Genomic DNA, 18925 nt, shown 5'->3' with positions numbered 1-18925 from the left:
ACTCCATATGAGATATGGATTGGAAAACCACTGAAATATTATTTCTTAAGAATATAGGGATGTCCTGCTTATGTGAAGCAGGCAGTCAGAGACAAATTGGATAGTAGAACCAATTTGTACTACTTTGTGGGATATTCGAAGAATTCTGTTGGATATTATTTATATGATCCTAATGAAAAAAAAGATGTTTGTTTCGAGGAATGTCACATTCTTATAGAATGAATTTCTATTGGATAGAAAACGCGAGATGATAGAACTCGAAGATATTCGGGAATCACCCACTTCTTAAATAATAGAACCCACACCTCAACATCTAGTTGTGGAAACACAAGCTCCTAGAAAATCCGAAAGGGTCTCAAGGCTGCCTAAGAGGATGATCATGCTTCTTGAAGAAGGTTAAGATGAGCTCATTCTTGGATGTGATCCAAAAAACTTCAAAGAAGCATTGTCTGATGCCGATTCATCTAAATGGCTCGAAGTCATGCAGTTCGGGATGGACTTCATGTATTCGAATCAACTATGGTCCTTAGTAGATCCACATGAGAGAATCATTCCCATAGGAATTAAATAGATCTATAAAAGGAAACTTGGGGTGGATGGAAAGATAATGAACTTCAAAGCAAGATTAGTGGCAAAATGATATAGTCAAAGACAAAGTGTTTACTATGAAGAAATCTTTTCTCCAGTCGCAATGTTCAAGTCCATCAGGATATTTCTAGTCATAGCAGCATGATATGACTATGAAATATGGCGGATGGATGTGAAGACAACTGTAAGGTCCAAAATTAAGACGACGTAATCCAGTTAACTGCATGCAAATCTAGGGAAAATGGAAAATAGCTAATTAATTTATTTTAATTGCTAAATTGATTATTTTGATACTTTGATATGATTTTATAATAGTTTCCTACTTGAATGCATTAAAATGTATTTTTAAAGGTTATTCGAGTTGCGATCGAGGAACGGAGATCGATGGCTGAAAAATGGAAAATAATTTTGTTAAATAATTGTTTTTAATTATAAAAATAAGGTTGATGCTTTTGATTATTTTTGAAAATAAGGAGTTTTGAGGTTATTTTATACGTCGATACGTAATTTTTATAGGTATGCGATTTTCAACAAAAATACGAACGTTTTGACAACTCGGCTAATAATTTCACGAATTTTTCTAAACAAAATAATTTTTAAATGCACAATTGGGCTTATTAGGCCTAGTATAATTTACTAATGGGCCCAAGCTTGCACACTAATTATTTTATCAAATAATTAAGCTCAAACCCTACCCCTTTTCTATTTAATGTACACGCCCCTACCCAAACCACAAGGACTCTTTTTCTCTCAATAATTCACTGCACACACGAGATATTCCAAGAGGAAAGCTTCGATTTTTCAAGGGAATTCAGCCGAGGTTTTCTCGTCGCCGTTCTTAGCATCGTCAACGGATTTTCGTGCGTTAAATACGCAAAGACATGCCATATTTCTTCTTTTACTCATCTATCACATCACAATATGTATGTAAACATGATTTGTAAGAAAAAACATGTTCCCTTTTTATTATTTTCGTTTTATGCAAAACATGGGTTTGAAATGTTTTTTTTGGCATCAAATCATGTTATATGTTTACATGAAGGGGCTGCCATGATTAGGGATCTAAAGGGAAACTTTTTACATGATTTGAGGAGTCCTAGGATGCACGTAATAAGCTACACACGAACTTGGAACAAGCTGGAACCTAATTAACATGGTTTTGTATCAAGGGCTCGGTCAAAGGGTTAAACCTTGCATGGCTCGGCTTGGGTGTGACCAGGGCTGGGCTGGGTCATGGTTGGGTTAGGGAGGTAGTCCTAGCCATGCTAGGACTCGAGCACATCGGCTGGGAAAGAGTCCTAGCAAGCTAGGAATCTTCCCAAGCCATCGCATGGGCTGTGCAGCGTCCGCATGGAGTTTTGGCTCAGCTAGGGTGGTTAGGCTGGGCTAGTCTAGGTCTCTAGGGTCCTGAGAGGGTGCACGAGGGTCTGGCTTAGGGGCTGGCGCGATGGTTAGAGTCTTAGCATGGTTACCGAAGATTCCTAGTTGTTCTTCTAGTCGTGCGGCTCAGGTCCTTCACACCAGGGGCTGCAGCAAGCTAGGGTTGGTCCAGTGGGTCCAAAGGGTCCTAGAGGGTCTGGTCAGGAGTTGGCTCGGGGTGGCTCAGGCACGGCTCGTGGAAAATGTAAGTTGGCTCGAGGGTTTTAGCTTAGGTTTCGAAAATGTGGTTTTAATGCTTAAGGCTCGAACCGTGGGTCCACGGGGGTGGTCCATGGGTCACAAGGGTAGATTGAGTAATACAAATTTAATGTTTAAAATTTGGAAATTTTATATTAAATTTTGAATTAATTCGAGAATTAAACGCTTTGCGAATTAACAATTAAAGAATAATTAAATAGCCCTGGATTTAAGCTAAATAAAAATATGAGAAAATTTATCTAAACTTAAATAATTATTTGGGATAGTCTAGAGTCAACGGAAATAAGAAAAAGTCAAAATCATGAAATTTTACGTCTAGGGGTAAAACGATAATTTTACACCTAGAAAATAGTAAACGTCATGGCTGTGTCATGAATGGTGTTTTATATGTTAATATAATTATTTTAAATTTTTACGGAATTTTATGATGAAACGTTAACATTAAAAGATATGTTGTATGCTTGGTTTAAAAGTCGCTCGAGCTTGATACTAACATCTGTGATGTAAACGCCATGTTTCATTGGTAAGGACATAGAGATGTCCATTCATAGAGATGAGTAATCATATTATGATGTACTGAACAATCCTCCATCGCACTATCCAAGTAGTTATCATTTATCAAGTGGAATAGCTTGGTTATGGTTAACAATTAGTCCTTAGACCCGGGACAACGTAGAGGCTCCACGTACTAGCATGCACTTTGATCTGTTTACTGACTCTATTAAAGGTCATAAGGTGGTGAGGTTGGGTGTAGTTTCACAATACGTAGGAACAAATGCATTGTAGTTCGGGAATTCACCTTTGCTTAAGAATGAAGATATCTTATGTGATCTGATGATGGTGTGAGGAATCTCAGCTGCAAATGTCATTTCACTATTATTATTCAAAGATACATAACATCGTTATCGAATTCATACACAACTCTCGATATACTAGTGGTTGCAGATTCGATAGGGAAATATGAGTTGAAGGGACCGTACTATACGCTAACAATAACTTAAGGTTCTTATAGACACTATCAGTGATACCTAAGGGATCATGGAGCGATTTTATTAGACGTTCTTACCATGATCCGATGGGTGCGATCAAAAATTAGTTCTGACATTCTTGATCAAAGGATTAATGAAAAAAATGAGCCTAATTAAGATAAGCTCTAATAAGAATAAATGTTATTTTAAATCACATCAGATAAGCTCTAATAAGAATAAATGTTATTTTAAATCACATGGGGATGTGAACCCGCAACTAGTTGCAACCATGAACTATTGAGGGTCACATATGTAGCGTCCGAAAAACCAAACCTACGTAAACCACATGCATGCAAATTGCTTGAATTGCTTAATTGTTTTATTTAATTGATTTTAAATGCTTACTTGATGCATATGATTAAAGGTATGATTGCATAATTAAATTATTATATGACATGATTTCATGAAATTGAAGGATTTTACCCAAATATTAGATAATAGGCAGGGGAAAGGAGACCAGAGACGACCAAGACAAGAATACATATTTTTCACTAAATATTTTCAAGGCTTCTTAATATGAATAAAAATGATTTAATTTTTCTAAAAATGTTTGAGTTCGAGTTATTTTACGAGTTGAGCTTGATTTTATCTTGGAAGCCGGTTTTGGGCAAACGAGGAGTTTTTAAAATATCAAAAATATTATTTTTGGAAACTAATTTTATAAACATTTAAGTTTTAATTAAATAAGAGTTATTGGGTCCACTTTAACTAAATTGAGTAGGCCCAATGGCTCCTATACTTGGAAGCCCAAAACCAAAGCCCATTATCATGCAAAATTAAATCTATAAATAAGATACCTAAGTCTTTTTGACACCATATTGCAGCTGAAAATACACACTCACATACACACACATATTTTTGAGAATTAAAAAGGGAGAAAATCTAGGATTCTTTGTCGCTCGTTCGTCCTTCCTCGCCGACAATCACGTATTCGAGCGTTCTAAAACGAAAAGACACGTTTTCTAAACCCTTTTACGTGACATTCAAATCATAATATGCATGCTTTAATTGTTTATTCATGAAAAATATAGACGTTTGATTATTTTTACGGTAGAATGATTATTTTCAAAACTTTGACGATTTTACGCTTATATGAAAAACGTTATGAATTCAACAGACACGCTGCCAATAATATGTGTTTAAGGGACGGAAAAGAGTCGTAAAAGTGAATAAAAGAGGGTTGGGCATGGCTGGGAAGGGGTTGTGCATGTTGGAGGGTAGAGCCAAGGGTTTATGGGTTTTGCATGGGTGCTAGGAGCTCGGCTTTGTGGGCTGGTGCACTGCCAGGGCTTGTCCAGGGTCGTGATCTAGGGCTAGTTTGGGTCTTAGGGCAACTAGGGTTCGAGGGAGTGGCTATGGAAGAGTCCTAGTGGACTAGGACTCTTCCCCTATGCACGCTTTGGATTGGTACGGGAGAGGGGAGACTTGCGGTTTGTCCAACAGGGTCCAAGGGAGGTGGTGAGGGGTCGCAGCTTGGGCTGGGTTGACAGTGGCCCGTGGTGGCTGGAGTTAGAAGGAAATCGTAGTTGTTGGAGAGGAAGTGCGCGCAGCTGCTGTTCTTCGAGTAGGAGGCTTCGTGCGTGGGTTCAGGGGCTTGGGCTGGGCTTGGTTGGGTCTGGGCATGGTCCAGGGTTGGTGAAGGTCAGTTGGGCTCGGTGGTGGCTCGAGTAGAAGAGTCCTAGGGCACCAGGAGTCTTAGGTGTGAGAAGCCTCACACGCGCATCTTTGTATCTTCGGTGCAGGGCTCGTGCAGGAGCTAGGGTCTGGTTCTAAGGGTCAGGGTTGGTCAAGAGGGTACCGAGATGGGTAGGCTAGGGTCTGGCTTGAGGTGGCTCGATCGTGGCTCAACAAAATAGGAAGATGGCTCGATGGGTTCTCTTAAGGGTCAAAATCTCGAAATTAATGAATAAAATTCGAACCATGGGTCCACGGGGGTGGCTCATGGCTCACAAGGGTAGTTTAGGTAATAAAAAGTCTATGTTTAGAGTTTGGGATGAAAATATTAAATTTTGAATTTATTCGAGATTTAAACGCCTCACGAATAATTGATTAGCGAATTATATGAAAAACCTTGAATTAAGCTCAATAAAATTATGAAAAATTAGATTTAAGCTAAAATAATTATTTGGGATAAGTTCATGTCATTAAAAGTAAGAAAAAGTCAAATCGTGAAATTTTACGTCGATGGGCAAAATGGTCATTTTACACTTGGGTAATACGTAAAAGCTTGACAGCGTCCCGAATGGTCATAACACATGTTAAATGATTTAAAATGATGACTTTGATTAAAATATGATATTTTATTATTTGTGGTAAAGCTGTGCAATTTTTACTGTTAAAATACTATTTTTGGAAGTTATGATATTTTATACTTTTAAAAGAAAAGGAAAAATATTTTAAGGGATGTGAATGTGAAAAATGATATATGATATGTGGGGGATCCGTTTTAAGAAAGAACGTTGAACTTACAATTTTGTGGGGGGAGCCCGTTTACAAGAAAAGACCTCAGAGAGAGCCTGGCAATCGTATTTCCATGGCAGAGCCTAGTGCCCACCCCCATGGGCCATGTGGAGCTGAAGGCTGATCAGTCGACCAGAGGATAAAAGCTAGTCACTTTCAATGATCAAACTTCATCCAAAATGATAAATGATTAAAAGCTTTGTGATTAAATGATTTTACGATTCACGATTTATTTATGTTCAAAAGCTATTTTAAATAAAAATATGATTTTATTGCATGTGATTATATATATATTACTTGTTACTCATGTTTAGAACATACTGAGTCATTAGACTCAATAGGTTTGAGTGTTGCATGATTTGATGATATGAGGAGGCGCTGACGCTTGAGTGGATCGAGTGTGGCAATACACTTCCGAGGGACATTTATATTTCGCACTAGCTTGTTAGATAAAAAAATTTAAAGGATTATTGTTAATGATTTTATTAGGGATTTTTTATTGTTAGTTGATCTTTTTAAAGACCGATGTAGGATTTTTGGTTAGTTGACGATTTAGAGGTTTTTGGGCACTTGAAATTTTAATTGTTAATTTATTATGATATATGAAAATGTTAAGTTACTTTTATTAGTGATTTTCGAGTTTATGATTTATATATATAAAAAAAGTAGTGTACGTTTCAACATAAGTATCAGATTCTGTATTCCCGTTGAGATAGTCAAATTCATGAAGTTGAATTCGACAACTGTAGTTTGATAGATATCAAACAGAATGCTTATAAAAGAGTTTATATGTTGATTACATAGGATAAAACAAGTGAAAGTTAGTTTAATTTCTAATTGAGTAAAGAAAGTGGAACTGCTTGTTTCTAATAAGTTAATCAATGAAATTAAATAATAGTTATTTAATTTTAAATCATATGTCTATGCATATAGCATATGTGCATTTATAAATGTATTAATATATATTTCATATAGAGATATAAAGGTGAGTATATAAATATATCATGTATTATCAAAACTTGATTAATATATGATATAATCAAATAAAAATTAAGAGTAACAAGGACACTAGGATTAGGAATCCTAGTGACACATGAATTGTGTATTTTAATAAATATGTTATCAAATATTTATAACAAATAACACACAACACAAGACACAAAAATACACAACAAAATCTCTCCTTCATCTCAATTCGACTTTTGCCCATCACATATTCGGGTGTCTAAGTATCAACACATAAATTGTTTGTGATCTCTAGTGCGATCCAAACAAGAAATTCAGTCTCCTATTGTGGACTTAATTTGACGATCAAATGCGGCAGATCGGTTTGAATTGATATACAATAAAGACTATATCCGTTTAAAAACCAAAATAGTTTGGAGTTAGTGTTGTGTTATATACGCAAAATCTAATCATTCTAAACACCTTATGAATTTTTAGATTCACACGAAATCCAATGAATGTTTTGAATATCGAAACAAAAATTTTAAACTTTTGTTATATTTTGAGTGCGTAAAAATGATGTGAAAAGATATCAAGCAAAAGTACTGCAACTATGTCAAATTAGAGTCGCTCTCAAAAGAGTTTGAACAAAGTCAAGTCTTTCGGCTAAGGCAGACTAACAGAGAGAACCTGCAGTTATATTGCAGCCAGTTCACAGCCAGTTCAGAATACCACTTGTATCCCAAAATCAATATTTAGCTTACTAATTGTATCACATGTAATTTATTAAAATATCCTTGAAATTCCGGATTAAAATTTGAACATGAATTATTCAAAAATAGCAAATAACTACAAATTCATGCTCCTATATACGCATATTTTAAAGTAAAAAAAAAAAAATTTAATATGGTTATACTTGATTCTTCATAGACTAAAAATGATAATTTGGCAAGAAAATTATCTGTACTAGCTATTTGGGCAAGCATTGCATAGACATAATAATTTAATCACTAGAAATCATTTATTTATAATAAAATTATAGTAAATCATAATAAAAAAAATTATAATAGCTATTAAAACTAGGGGTGTTCAAACTTCGAATAAAACCGAAAATTCAAACCGAAAAAAACCGAACACCGAACCGACCAGAAAATCGAATTTTATAATCCGGATATAAATGTTAAAACCGAAGTTTATTTGGTTCGGTTTCGGATTATATATGTCAAAATCGAACAAACCGAACAAACCGAAATTTCATTAAATTAATAATTTTTTATTTATATTATATATTTTGATATGATATTTAATGAATAATGAAAAATCATTTTGAATAATTTTTAGTTGATTGTTGTTTGTTTAATTGATTTAGATATTATATTTAAATATTTTACTAAGAAAACATGTAGAAAGTTAACATATTATATTTTACAATATATTTATATTATTAATTTAAATAATTATACCAAAACCGAATTAACCGACCGAAAAAACCGAACCGTTTTGGTAGAAAACCGAACCGAAGAAAAATGGTTCGGATATCGGATTATATATTTCTAAAACCGAAAACAGAAAAAACCGAAATAAAAAATCGAAAACCGAACCGATCAATGAACACCCCTAATTAAAACTACTGAGAAAAATCGATGTGAAAGCTAAACAAAATTTAAGAAAATATAGAAAATTATAATATAACCTATTTTATTTTTAATTTTTTTTATCGTATTGATTTGTTTTGGAAATAACTTAAATATATAATTTATAATATTCCTCCCATAATAATCGTGAAAAAAGAAGAAAAACCCTATATCCGCGTATTATATTTCTTCTCTTGTCCGTCACCTTAATCTTCGCCGTCTCGTCTTCTACTCTTCTATCAACACACAGTTTTAATTATTGTTTTTATACAAAATCCAAAGTAAAATTTTTCCTTACATTGTACTTTAAGATTCACAGCACTCAACAGCAGAATACAAATCCGCCGTCCATCCTCATTGTTACAGATTCTTTCGGAAAAACCCATCTGGGTTTCGAGTTTTTTTAGCATACACTGCCCAAATCAAGGGAGGAAAATTGGTTTTGTGCTGAATTACTATAGCCCATTTGTCTAAATATTCTTTAGTCAAGGTAGATTCAACTGGAATGCTCAGATCTTTGTGTTTGTTAATCCAGTTTTTAGTGACGATGTGGTTGATGCACAAATTTTTTTGACTTGGTATTTATTATGTACAAAAATGCTAGTCGGGTACTGAAATGTGCTTTGACGATTTCTTCTTCAGTTGGTCGGCTTTGTTGGTAAATTATGTTTGGTGACGAGTTGCTAGTTTATCATTGCTACCTAGTCTTGGGTTGGATTTTGAATTCATCAATGCTTTTTGCCAATAACAAAGACGTAAATATGTATATTTTTAATTTAATAGTTGTTTTGATGACATTAGCGTGTAAGAAAATGTTTGTATGAGAAGACGATATAGACCTTGTCCGATACCTTTGGTATTACCGTTGTAATTATTATTTTTATATTGTAATTTTTATATTGTAGCTTACCATTTGTATGTGTGTGAACGTACGAGTTATTAAATTACTTTTTGTTTTTTTTTTTTTTATAGTTTCTTACACGTCTTTGGGAGGCCGTGTCTTTGATTTTATATGGACAGGTCTCTTTTATTTAAGCATTGGGAGCCTGAGTAGTAGATGGGAAGCTATTGATCCTTTATCTCCATACCCGTTTTCTGATTATCTTATATATGTCGGCCATGGTCTGATTGGAATTTTTCAATTGATTTTCATTGTTCGAAGACGTTTTTTGGTTTCAAGATTTGTTGGGATTCTTTGAAAGTTTAGATCTTCGGAAGGTATGGTGTGTGATCTTGGTGACGTTCATCTGTATTCCACTTTTTGAAGATTATAGGTGCTTATTCCTGTAGTCTTAATTAGTTTATGTATATTTTTTCTTTAGAATAGTGGAGCGGATTTGAAATTTGGCCTTAAAAGCAGTAGCTCTTTATTCCTTTTGTCTAAAAGAAGTAGACGACTTTGCATAAAAAGAATATATTTTAATCTCATTTCAAGTTACAGTACCATTTACCATTCTGTCTTTTACTTGATCTTTTCTGTTAAAGATAAAGTTATGCAAAACTGAAAATTTATGGGGCTTCTCGAAAAGTGTGCTTTAGCAAAATAAGAATAAATACTTTTGAATTTGAATTCGAATTCTTGTGAAACAATTACTGTTTTTCTAAATTTTCTATCGAATTAATAGACTCCCTCTTTGTTTTATGATTTTCTTTTGAGTTTCAGGTTTTGTTAACAAGTAAAAGATTTTCTGTTGATATCGGTAGAATGGCAGGAAGATCCTTCAAACCTTCTGATCCAAATACTGGGAGGGGTCCAATTCCCCCAACTGTGACCTTTTCGAGGAGGACATCATCAGGTCGATATGTCAACTTGTCGAGGGATAGTCTTGATAGTGAGATGAGCGGTGTTGAATTCTCGGAGTATACAGTACATATACCACCTACACCTGATAATCAGCCTATGGATCCGGCAATGTCAATGAGGGTGGTGGATCATCCTCCGATATCACAAAGGGTTGAGGAACAGTATGTATCAAGTTCTTTGTTTACTGGTGGGTATAAAAGTGTTACCCGTGCACACTTGATGGATAAGGTGATTGAATCCGAAACTAACCATCCACAGATGGCTGGTACAAAAGGTTCCTCATGTTCGATTCCTGGCTGTGATGGGAAAGTCATGAGTGATGAGAGGGGCGAAGATCTTCTTCCATGTGAATGTGATTTCAAGATTTGTAGAGATTGTTTCATTGACTCAGTGAAGACTGCTGATGGGATCTGTCCGGGATGTAAAGAACCGTATAAGAATACTGAAATTCCTACAAGCTCAGTGGAACCTGGTCAGCCATTGCCTCTTCCGTCAAATGTTGGCATGTCAAAGATGGAGAGGAGGTTGTCATTGATGAAATCGGCCAACAGATCAGCAATGATGAGGAGCCAATCGGGGTTGGCGAGGAGCCAAACAGGGGTGGAGTTTGATAATAATCGATGGTTGTTTGAGACTAAGGGAACTTATGGGTACGGCAATGCCATTTGGCCAAAGGATGGAGGATTTGTGGATGACAAAAGTGAGTCTGGTGAGCCTCCTGAACTTCTTAACAAGCCATGGAGGCCACTCACTCGTAAATTGAAGATACCAGCTGGTGTACTCAGTCCATATCGGTAACAATGTTTCCTTTTATTCTTGTTAATGCTGTTACTATTGCGATTCTGTTTTGTTTGGAAAAAATCAGATTGATATCTGAATCTGATGTAGAGTGAGCATTTGAAGGTAAATAATTAATAATTAGGTTGGTACAATGGAGGTAAATACGAAGGTGATGTAAATATTGGGAAGATTGTGAAATTTTAAAAGTTGGCCAAGTGTCATTTAGCAGGACTTACCTGTTGAGTCGTTATTGCTTTCACTGTGCTAAGGATTCATATCAAAATATTTACGATGAAAAATAATGTGTGCTGATGCTTTGGTAGACTAATCTGCTGATGATGTGGTTATGGGAATGTCTATTATGAAAATGTGTTGCATTAAAAAAGCAGTTAAAAAATTTAGTTTATGGGTTATATGAAGTTTTGTTTGTACATGTCTTCGACTTCGAAGGATTGTGTTGATGTCTTGATGATGTCTAAAATATTGTAAACGTATCCATTCTGTTTGTGTGTATTTGTCTGGTCCATATGAATTAAATTTACCAATTACTTTTTAAATTTTTTTTTGGAAACTTTCTCCTCTAGATGTTCTTTTGTTATTCTTAATGTAGTGAATTAGCTCGTCTGTATTGTTTGAATTTTTAGCGTGATAAAGACTGACAAGAATCTCCTTTAACTATACAATTTCAGACTCTTGATTTTTGTACGTATGGCTGTTCTTGGATTATTTCTTCATTGGAGAGTCAGCAACCCCAACGAGGATGCGAGATGGCTGTGGTTGATGTCAGTTATCTGTGAGATTTGGTTTGCCTTCTCATGGTTGCTTGATCAGCTTCCTAAGCTCTGCCCTGTTAATCGTGCTACTGATCTTAACGTTTTGAAAGAAAAATTTGAAAATCCAAGTCCTGCTAATCCCACCGGAAAATCTGATCTTCCAGGAGTAGATATTTTTGTTTCCACAGCTGATCCCGAAAAGGAACCGCCACTTGTTACAGCAAACACTATTTTGTCCATTCTTGCAGCGGATTATCCTGTTGAGAAGCTTTCTTGCTATGTTTCTGATGATGGAGGTGCCCTCCTGACATTTGAGGCTATGGCTGAAGCTGCAAGTTTCGCTAATTTATGGGTGCCATTTTGTCGGAAACATGATATTGAACCCAGGAATCCTGAATCTTATTTCTCCTTGAAAAAAGACCCTTTTAAGAACAAGGTGCTTCCGGATTTTGTGAAGGATCGTAGAAGGGTTAAACGTGAGTATGATGAGTTCAAGGTTAGAATCAATGGACTTCCTGATTCAATTCGTCGTCGCTCAGATGCTTATAACGCAAGAGAAGAAATCAAGGCCATGAAGCTTCGGAGAGAGGCCACTGATGATGAACTAATGGAACCCTTGAAGGCCTCTAGAGCAACATGGATGGCAGACGGGACACATTGGCCAGGCACCTGGATGGTTTCTGCTCCCGAACACTCTAAAGGTGACCATGCTGGAATCATACAGGTAATTTTAAAAAACCTGGTGGATGTTAAAAGCTTTGACTAATTATCTTTATCAGGTGGAGGTATCAATTGTTAGTCTGGAATCCCTTAGTTCTTCCCGATGACCCTCTTTTCTTTTGAGAAATACTTTCCTTCATTTGTTTTCTGTACTTGGTCAGAGCATTTTCAGTATTTTACTTGTGCTTTATTGTGCACTTTGTCAATAATTTTGGTCAGTCAATCTTGAATCTCACTGTTCCTTGTAAAACTGATCCACCTTGTGACATCATCATGTGTAGAGTGTGGATCTGTGTTTGATTTTTGGAACAAATTAAGGGTTCGTTTTATTTATCCTTTTACGACTTCTGAAGCAATAGCTTAATAGTTTTCCTGCTTGTTTTACCGCACAAGATATTTGACCTGGTAGTTCTTACTGGTCTTGATGTTGTTTGGGCTATGTAAATTGCAGGTAATGCTGAAACCTCCAAGCGACGAACCTCTACACGGCACTGAAGACAGCAGTCCACTTGATTTTACTGGAGTAGATATCCGACTCCCCTTGCTAGTGTACGTTTCTCGGGAAAAACGACCTGGCTACGATCACAATAAGAAAGCTGGGGCCATGAATGCATTGGTTCGAGCCTCAGCAATTATGTCCAATGGCCCCTTTATATTAAATCTTGATTGTGATCATTACATCTACAACTCTCAGGCAATGAAAGAAGGCATGTGTTTTATGATGGACCGCGGCGGAGACCGACTTTGCTATGTTCAGTTTCCTCAAAGATTTGAGGGAATAGATCCATCCGACCGTTATGCAAATCACAATACAGTATTCTTTGATGTCAACATGCGTGCTCTAGATGGGCTTCAGGGTCCTGTTTATGTAGGCACTGGGTGCCTCTTTCGACGGACTGCACTTTATGGCTTTGACCCGCCTCGATCAAAAGATCATTCTGGCTGTTGCAGCTGTTGTTTCGCTCGTCGGAAGAAAAGTGCATCGATTTCTTCCGCACCCGAGGAACACCGAGCACTTAGAATGGGGGATCCTGATGATGAGGAAATGAATCCTTCTCTTTTCTCTAAAAGGTTTGGTAACTCGAGTTTCCTGATCGATTCCATTCCAGTTGCAGAATTTCAAGGCAGACCACTCGCAGATCATCCTGCTGTGAAGAATGGACGACCTCCTGGTGCTCTAACAATTCCAAGAGAACTTCTTGATGCATCCACTGTTGCAGAGGCTATCAGTGTCATCTCCTGTTGGTATGAAGACAAAACCGAATGGGGCAATCGGGTGGGGTGGATTTACGGCTCAGTGACAGAAGATGTGGTGACAGGATACCGCATGCACAACCGAGGGTGGAAGTCTATATATTGCGTCACCAAGAGGGACGCTTTTCGTGGAACTGCACCTATTAACCTGACAGACAGGCTTCATCAAGTGCTTCGATGGGCCACAGGTTCAGTTGAGATCTTCTTTTCACGAAATAATGCATTTCTAGCTAGTCCTAAGATGAAACTTCTACAAAGGGTGGCTTATCTTAATGTGGGCATCTATCCGTTTACATCCTTGTTTCTGATTGTCTACTGTTTCCTCCCAGCATTGTCACTCTTCTCCGGTCAATTCATTGTCCAGACTCTAAACGTCACATTCTTGACTTACCTTCTTGTAATTACCTTAACTCTCTGCATGTTAGCTGTGCTCGAAATCAAGTGGTCCGGTATAAATCTCGAAGACTGGTGGAGGAATGAGCAATTCTGGTTGATCGGAGGAACAAGTGCTCATCTTGCTGCTGTTCTACAAGGGCTACTGAAGGTGGTGGCTGGAATCGAAATTTCATTCACACTGACATCAAAATCCGTTGGAGATGACAATGACGATGACTTTGCTGATCTTTATATCTTAAAATGGTCGTCTCTAATGATTCCCCCCATTACTATCATGATAACAAACTTGATTGCTATTGCGGTGGGCGTTAGCAGGACGATTTACAGTGCCATCCCACAGTGGAGCCGTTTGCTTGGGGGCGTTTTCTTTAGCTTCTGGGTTTTAGCTCATTTGTATCCATTCGCTAAAGGGTTGATGGGACGAAGAGGTCGGACACCGACTATCGTGTTTGTCTGGTCAGGACTTATAGCGATCACAATTTCTCTTCTCTGGGTTGCGATTTCTCCACCGGCCGGGAGTAACGAAATCGGAGGGTCTTTTCAGTTTCCATGAGTTCTTAGGGAGACTAAAATCGTCTGGACCATCGGTCAGGAGATGTTATCATTTATTTTGTTTTGTATGGTCTGTACTCCAAGCCTTGAGGCAAAGACAAAGTATACATTCTTTTGTGATTCTTAGGGATTTTATGTAGAGTCAACTTTTATTCATTAATTTTTATTTTTTTTGTTTATTTGAGCATATTTCAGATGTTAGGACTGGACGACTGTTGGCATTTGTATGATAATGATAAGGGGATTTATGAGTTGCCTTTTCAAGGTTGGTACTGTCGGGATGGGTTTATTCAAGCTCGACTCGATGAAATGTCACCGGAATTTGATCTCGACTGATGGTTACTTCGGTATTTGAGCTCAAACTCGGATGAGTTCGAATTTTATTCGAATGAATAAATTATCTTGAGCTTTAAATATAAAAGAAACCAACGGATTTGACGATGAAATTAATAAATATTGATGATGCTAAAAATTTCACGTATCTGGATTCAGTCTAGTGAGTTAAGTATCTCCACGTTCCGTGTAGTTTTACTATTATACAAGCAAAGACATCTGGGTCAGGAAAGGACCGACCTGGATATGCCCCAACTAATTATAGACGAGCTGAATCCTTCGCGGATGGACAAACATTAAGGGCACCTGAAGTGTTTCCGGTGTAGCTCATTCGATACTTAAGTCGGTCCGGAGAGCAAACTTAATAGTACGAATATAATAGTATTTGTGTAAAACAATGAGTGAATGAATCAAACCACATAGAGTACTTGGTATTTATAGAGTTGGAACTGAATATCTTGTATGGTAAGAGTTCTAGTATGACAAGTTAACTTGAATATTTGATTTGTGGTGATCTTATATTATCTTTGATAATTTACGGGTTTGAATGGTATATCCCGACTTCCTCGGGAATCTTCTCTTATCATAGAAGATTTATTTCAAAGTTTTATATGGATAAGACTTTATCGAGGAATTACTCCCGAACTAAACTGTTTAACCGGATCTTTATCGAGGAATTACTCCCGAGCCGAGGTGATCATGTCGGGTACGCGTGGCCGGCACGAGCTCTATCACCTTCGAGTCGGTGCTCCCATAATTTGGCCGATCCACAAACATTATCGGATGATTGGGACCTATTGTGCTTTGTCCCTCCCTGAGCAGTGGGTCACGAGTTGGACTCCAAATGGCTTATTGGACCCCTATTCTAGTCTTAATTGAATTTAATATGAGCCTTTTGTTTTAGCTAATGGGTCGATACTCTAATTGGCTTGCATTCTCGAGTTCGGGTCGGGTCAGAATTATGTGTCTATCAATAGTACCTCCCTCCTTTGGTCTAAAAGATGTATGAATTTTAGGCCAAGTATTTGATCCATTTACCCGACCCATGAAAATCCTATTGTTCCTCAATTGTGTTTCTTTCATGCTTGCATCTGCTTAGTTTCATAATGGGCAGTCGAGAATTGGATCTTTTAAATCAAAACCTTGATCTGTGTCATTTTGTATTCAACCATTGGATGTGCATGCGGATGACCTTGATCTTACGACTGTTCCGCTTCCCGAGATGATGACTCGGACTCCAGCTACCGTCCGATTAATTTTAATTGTGTGGCTATGATCACTCGCGCTTTGCAATAAATAATTGCCTTTTTTTTTTGTCATTTTTCACTTCAAAATTCTCATTACTTTGCCGAGCCACGAGTTGTGAGTTCGAGTAGAGAACGACTCGAGAAATTCCTATATTCTGGGTGGCCTTTGGTCCGAGTAAGAGAGCTTCGTACTCTGCCTCATTGTTTGATGCTCTAAAGTCTAGCTTGATGGCTAAATTTGTTTCCTCGTCCAAGGCAAGATCATGTGAATGTTGACCCTGGTGCCCAAGTGACAAGAAGATCCATCCACTTAAAATTTTCACTACTCATCTTCATCTATTTGAATAGCTTTCGTTATAAATTTGGTCAATGACAGGACCTTTGTAGCAGTTCGGGGCTCGAACATTACATTGTACTCGCTGAGTCTTGTTACCTACTTTATCAGTATTCCTGAAGTATCTGGATGAGAGGCGATCCTTTCCAAAATGTTGTTGGTGAGCACAATTGAAACGTCCACTACTTTTAAACTTTGAAATGCTACTATTTTTTTTTCTTTTTTGAAACTTGCATAACTCAACATTTCCAAAAATCCAAAATTAATTTAACATTTGAAATCTCAAGTGCATAAAAATCTCTAAATCGTCAAATAACAAAAATCCTAAACCAAGCAATAACATGATCAAAACTAACTTCAAAATAAAGCATAAAAATCTCTAAATAAATCATTCTCAAAATCTTTATTTCAAAAAACTATCAAGCTAATGCGGAAAATAAAGTCTCTCGGGAGTGTACTGTCGGTCGCGATCCACTCAAGCATCAGCGCCTCCCTCAATTTCATCCTCACCTACAACATTCAAACCTAGTAAATCTAATGACTCAACACGTTCTAAACATGAGTAACAAATAATATATATACAGGTACATACATTAAAAATCATACTTTTATTTAAAATAAACTAGTGTAAATTTGTAAGCATAAAATTAATCATAAATCGTCAAATCATAAAGCTTTCCATCATTTATCATTTTGGTGAAGTTTAATCCTTGAAAGTGACTAGTTGTATCATGTGGTCGACTGATCAGTCTTAGCTCACCATTGCGCATGGAGACGGGCACTAGGTACCGCCGTAAAATGGAAATACGATCTTTGGACTCCATCTAGGGCTTTCTCCCGTAAATGAGCTCCCTATGGTACCTTCTCCCTCACGATATTCTCAATAATCATATATCATATCATATTTGTCACAGTCAATTCATATCCTTCAAAATATTTTTCTTTCTTTTTTATTCATAAAATATCAAGTCCTTTCCAAATTTATAAAATAGCATTTTAACAGTAAAAATTACACAGCTTTAGCATAAATCATAAAATCCCATATTTTCATCATAAATGTTTTAAAATATCATTTAGCATGCGTTATGATTTTTCGAGACATTTCCATACCTTTCGTACTATCCGGAACGCAAAATGATCATTTTACCCTTGGAGCCTAAAATTCTCGATTTTGACGTTTTCTTACTTTATTGACTCGAGCATATCCTAAACCATCATATAAGCTTAAAATTAATTTCTTATATTTTTCTTAGACGTAAACCCGAGCTTTTTGATTTAATTCATCAATTACTAAATGGTACAGCGTTTAAATACCGAATTAATTCAAACTCAAATATTTTAATCCCAAATTTTAAACATAAATTTTTCGTACCTAAAACTACACTCGCGAACCATGGATCAACCCCCGTGGACCACGGTTCGAACCCTTCTTACTTCCTAAGCCTCTCCCGAGCCCTAACCCTAACTTAGTCACGTTTCTTCCAAAAACCCCGAGCCATGCTCGAGCCACCCAAGCCCAGACCCTTACCAGTACCCCCTTGACCCCTAGCTAAACCGACCTAGACCAGCACACCCAGCCCCAGCCCACGCAAAAGCCCAGGCGCAAGACTCCTAGCCTTCCCTCACTTCCTTGCGCGATGAGGAGTCTAGCCATGCTAGGACTCTTCTCGGTTATAGACACTGACTCCATGCACACCTAGCCATCCCTGGACCATCCCTAACCAGCCCGCGACCCTGCCCCTTCCCGTATAGCCACGCGTGCAAGACCTCGTTTTCCCTAGGGTTTGCGTGTGAGTCCCCCTTGTCGAGCCAACTCTCCAGCCTGCCTAGGACTCTTCCTACCCCTCCAAGCCACAACCACACAGGGCTTGGTCCCAGTCCACAGTGCTGCCTCCCCTTGGCCGAGCCCACCATGAGCCAAAACTCATGAAACCCTAGCCTCTAACCATCAGCCATGCACGTCTCCCTTCCACCCTTGTCCAGCCCTCGTTTCGTGCCTAACAACACTCTTTCCATCCTTTAAACATCTTATGATGGCAACATGTCCCTTAGAATTCATAGCGTTCACAACCGAGTCGTAAAATCATTGAAACTTTAAAAATAATCATCAAAACGTTAAGCGATTTGTATTCAAATATTTTTCGTGCTAAAATACGTAAAAAAAAATGCATATTATGATTTGAATGGTGTATCAAAAGAATTTAGAAGCGTGCCTTTGCGTATTAAAACGCTCGAATATGCGATCGTTGGCGTGGGTTGCGAAGGGAGACGAACGGGAGACGAACGACTCTGAATTTTCTCTCCCAAAATCTCGAAATTTTGTGTGTGTGGTGTGAATTTCGACTGAATGGTGTCCAAGGAGCCCTAGAAGTCTTCTTTTATAATTTTTGAAAATCGCATGTCAAAGGTTTAAGGTTTTTGGGCTTTTTGTTTAGGGAT

The 18925-nt window shown here is 37.3% G+C and overlaps 1 protein-coding gene across 3 annotated transcripts; it reads left to right on the top strand.

The window, feature by feature from the left end:
- The first annotated feature begins 8454 nt into the window (after positions 1-8454).
- LOC140988806 (cellulose synthase-like protein D2) lies at positions 8455-14751 on the top strand. Of its 3 annotated transcripts, none has more exons than XM_073457877.1 (4): positions 8455-8777; positions 9998-10891; positions 11567-12374; positions 12822-14751. In XM_073457877.1, exons 2-4 carry the CDS (start codon positions 9999-10001, stop codon positions 14571-14573), a joined length of 3453 nt encoding a protein of 1150 aa, XP_073313978.1. In that variant the 5' UTR covers positions 8455-8777; position 9998; the 3' UTR covers positions 14574-14751. The 3 variants fall into 3 exon arrangements, with proteins under 3 accessions (XP_073313978.1, XP_073313977.1, XP_073313976.1); XM_073457876.1 differs by having other exon boundaries at positions 8455-8783; XM_073457875.1 differs by lacking the exon at positions 8455-8777 and adding an exon at positions 9314-9511.
- The last annotated feature ends 4174 nt before the right edge of the window (positions 14752-18925 follow it).

The sequence above is a fragment of the Primulina huaijiensis genome, chromosome 11, assembly GCF_012295235.1.
Source record: "Primulina huaijiensis isolate GDHJ02 chromosome 11, ASM1229523v2, whole genome shotgun sequence".
Taxonomy (NCBI): domain Eukaryota; kingdom Viridiplantae; phylum Streptophyta; class Magnoliopsida; order Lamiales; family Gesneriaceae; genus Primulina; species Primulina huaijiensis.
Note: the sequence above shows the minus strand (reverse complement) of the source record. Positions and strands in the feature narration are given on the sequence as shown.

Excerpts from the sequence above, each read along its gene's own strand:
- LOC140988806 (XM_073457877.1), top strand. The coding sequence starts at position 9,999 with ATGGCAGGAAGATCCTTCAAACCTTCTGATCCAAATACTGGGAGGGGT. Across the intron at positions 10,892-11,566 it reads GGTGTACTCAGTCCATATCG|ACTCTTGATTTTTGTACGTA; the intron begins GTAACAATGTTT and ends ATACAATTTCAG. Across the intron at positions 12,375-12,821 it reads ACCATGCTGGAATCATACAG|GTAATGCTGAAACCTCCAAG; the intron begins GTAATTTTAAAA and ends TGTAAATTGCAG.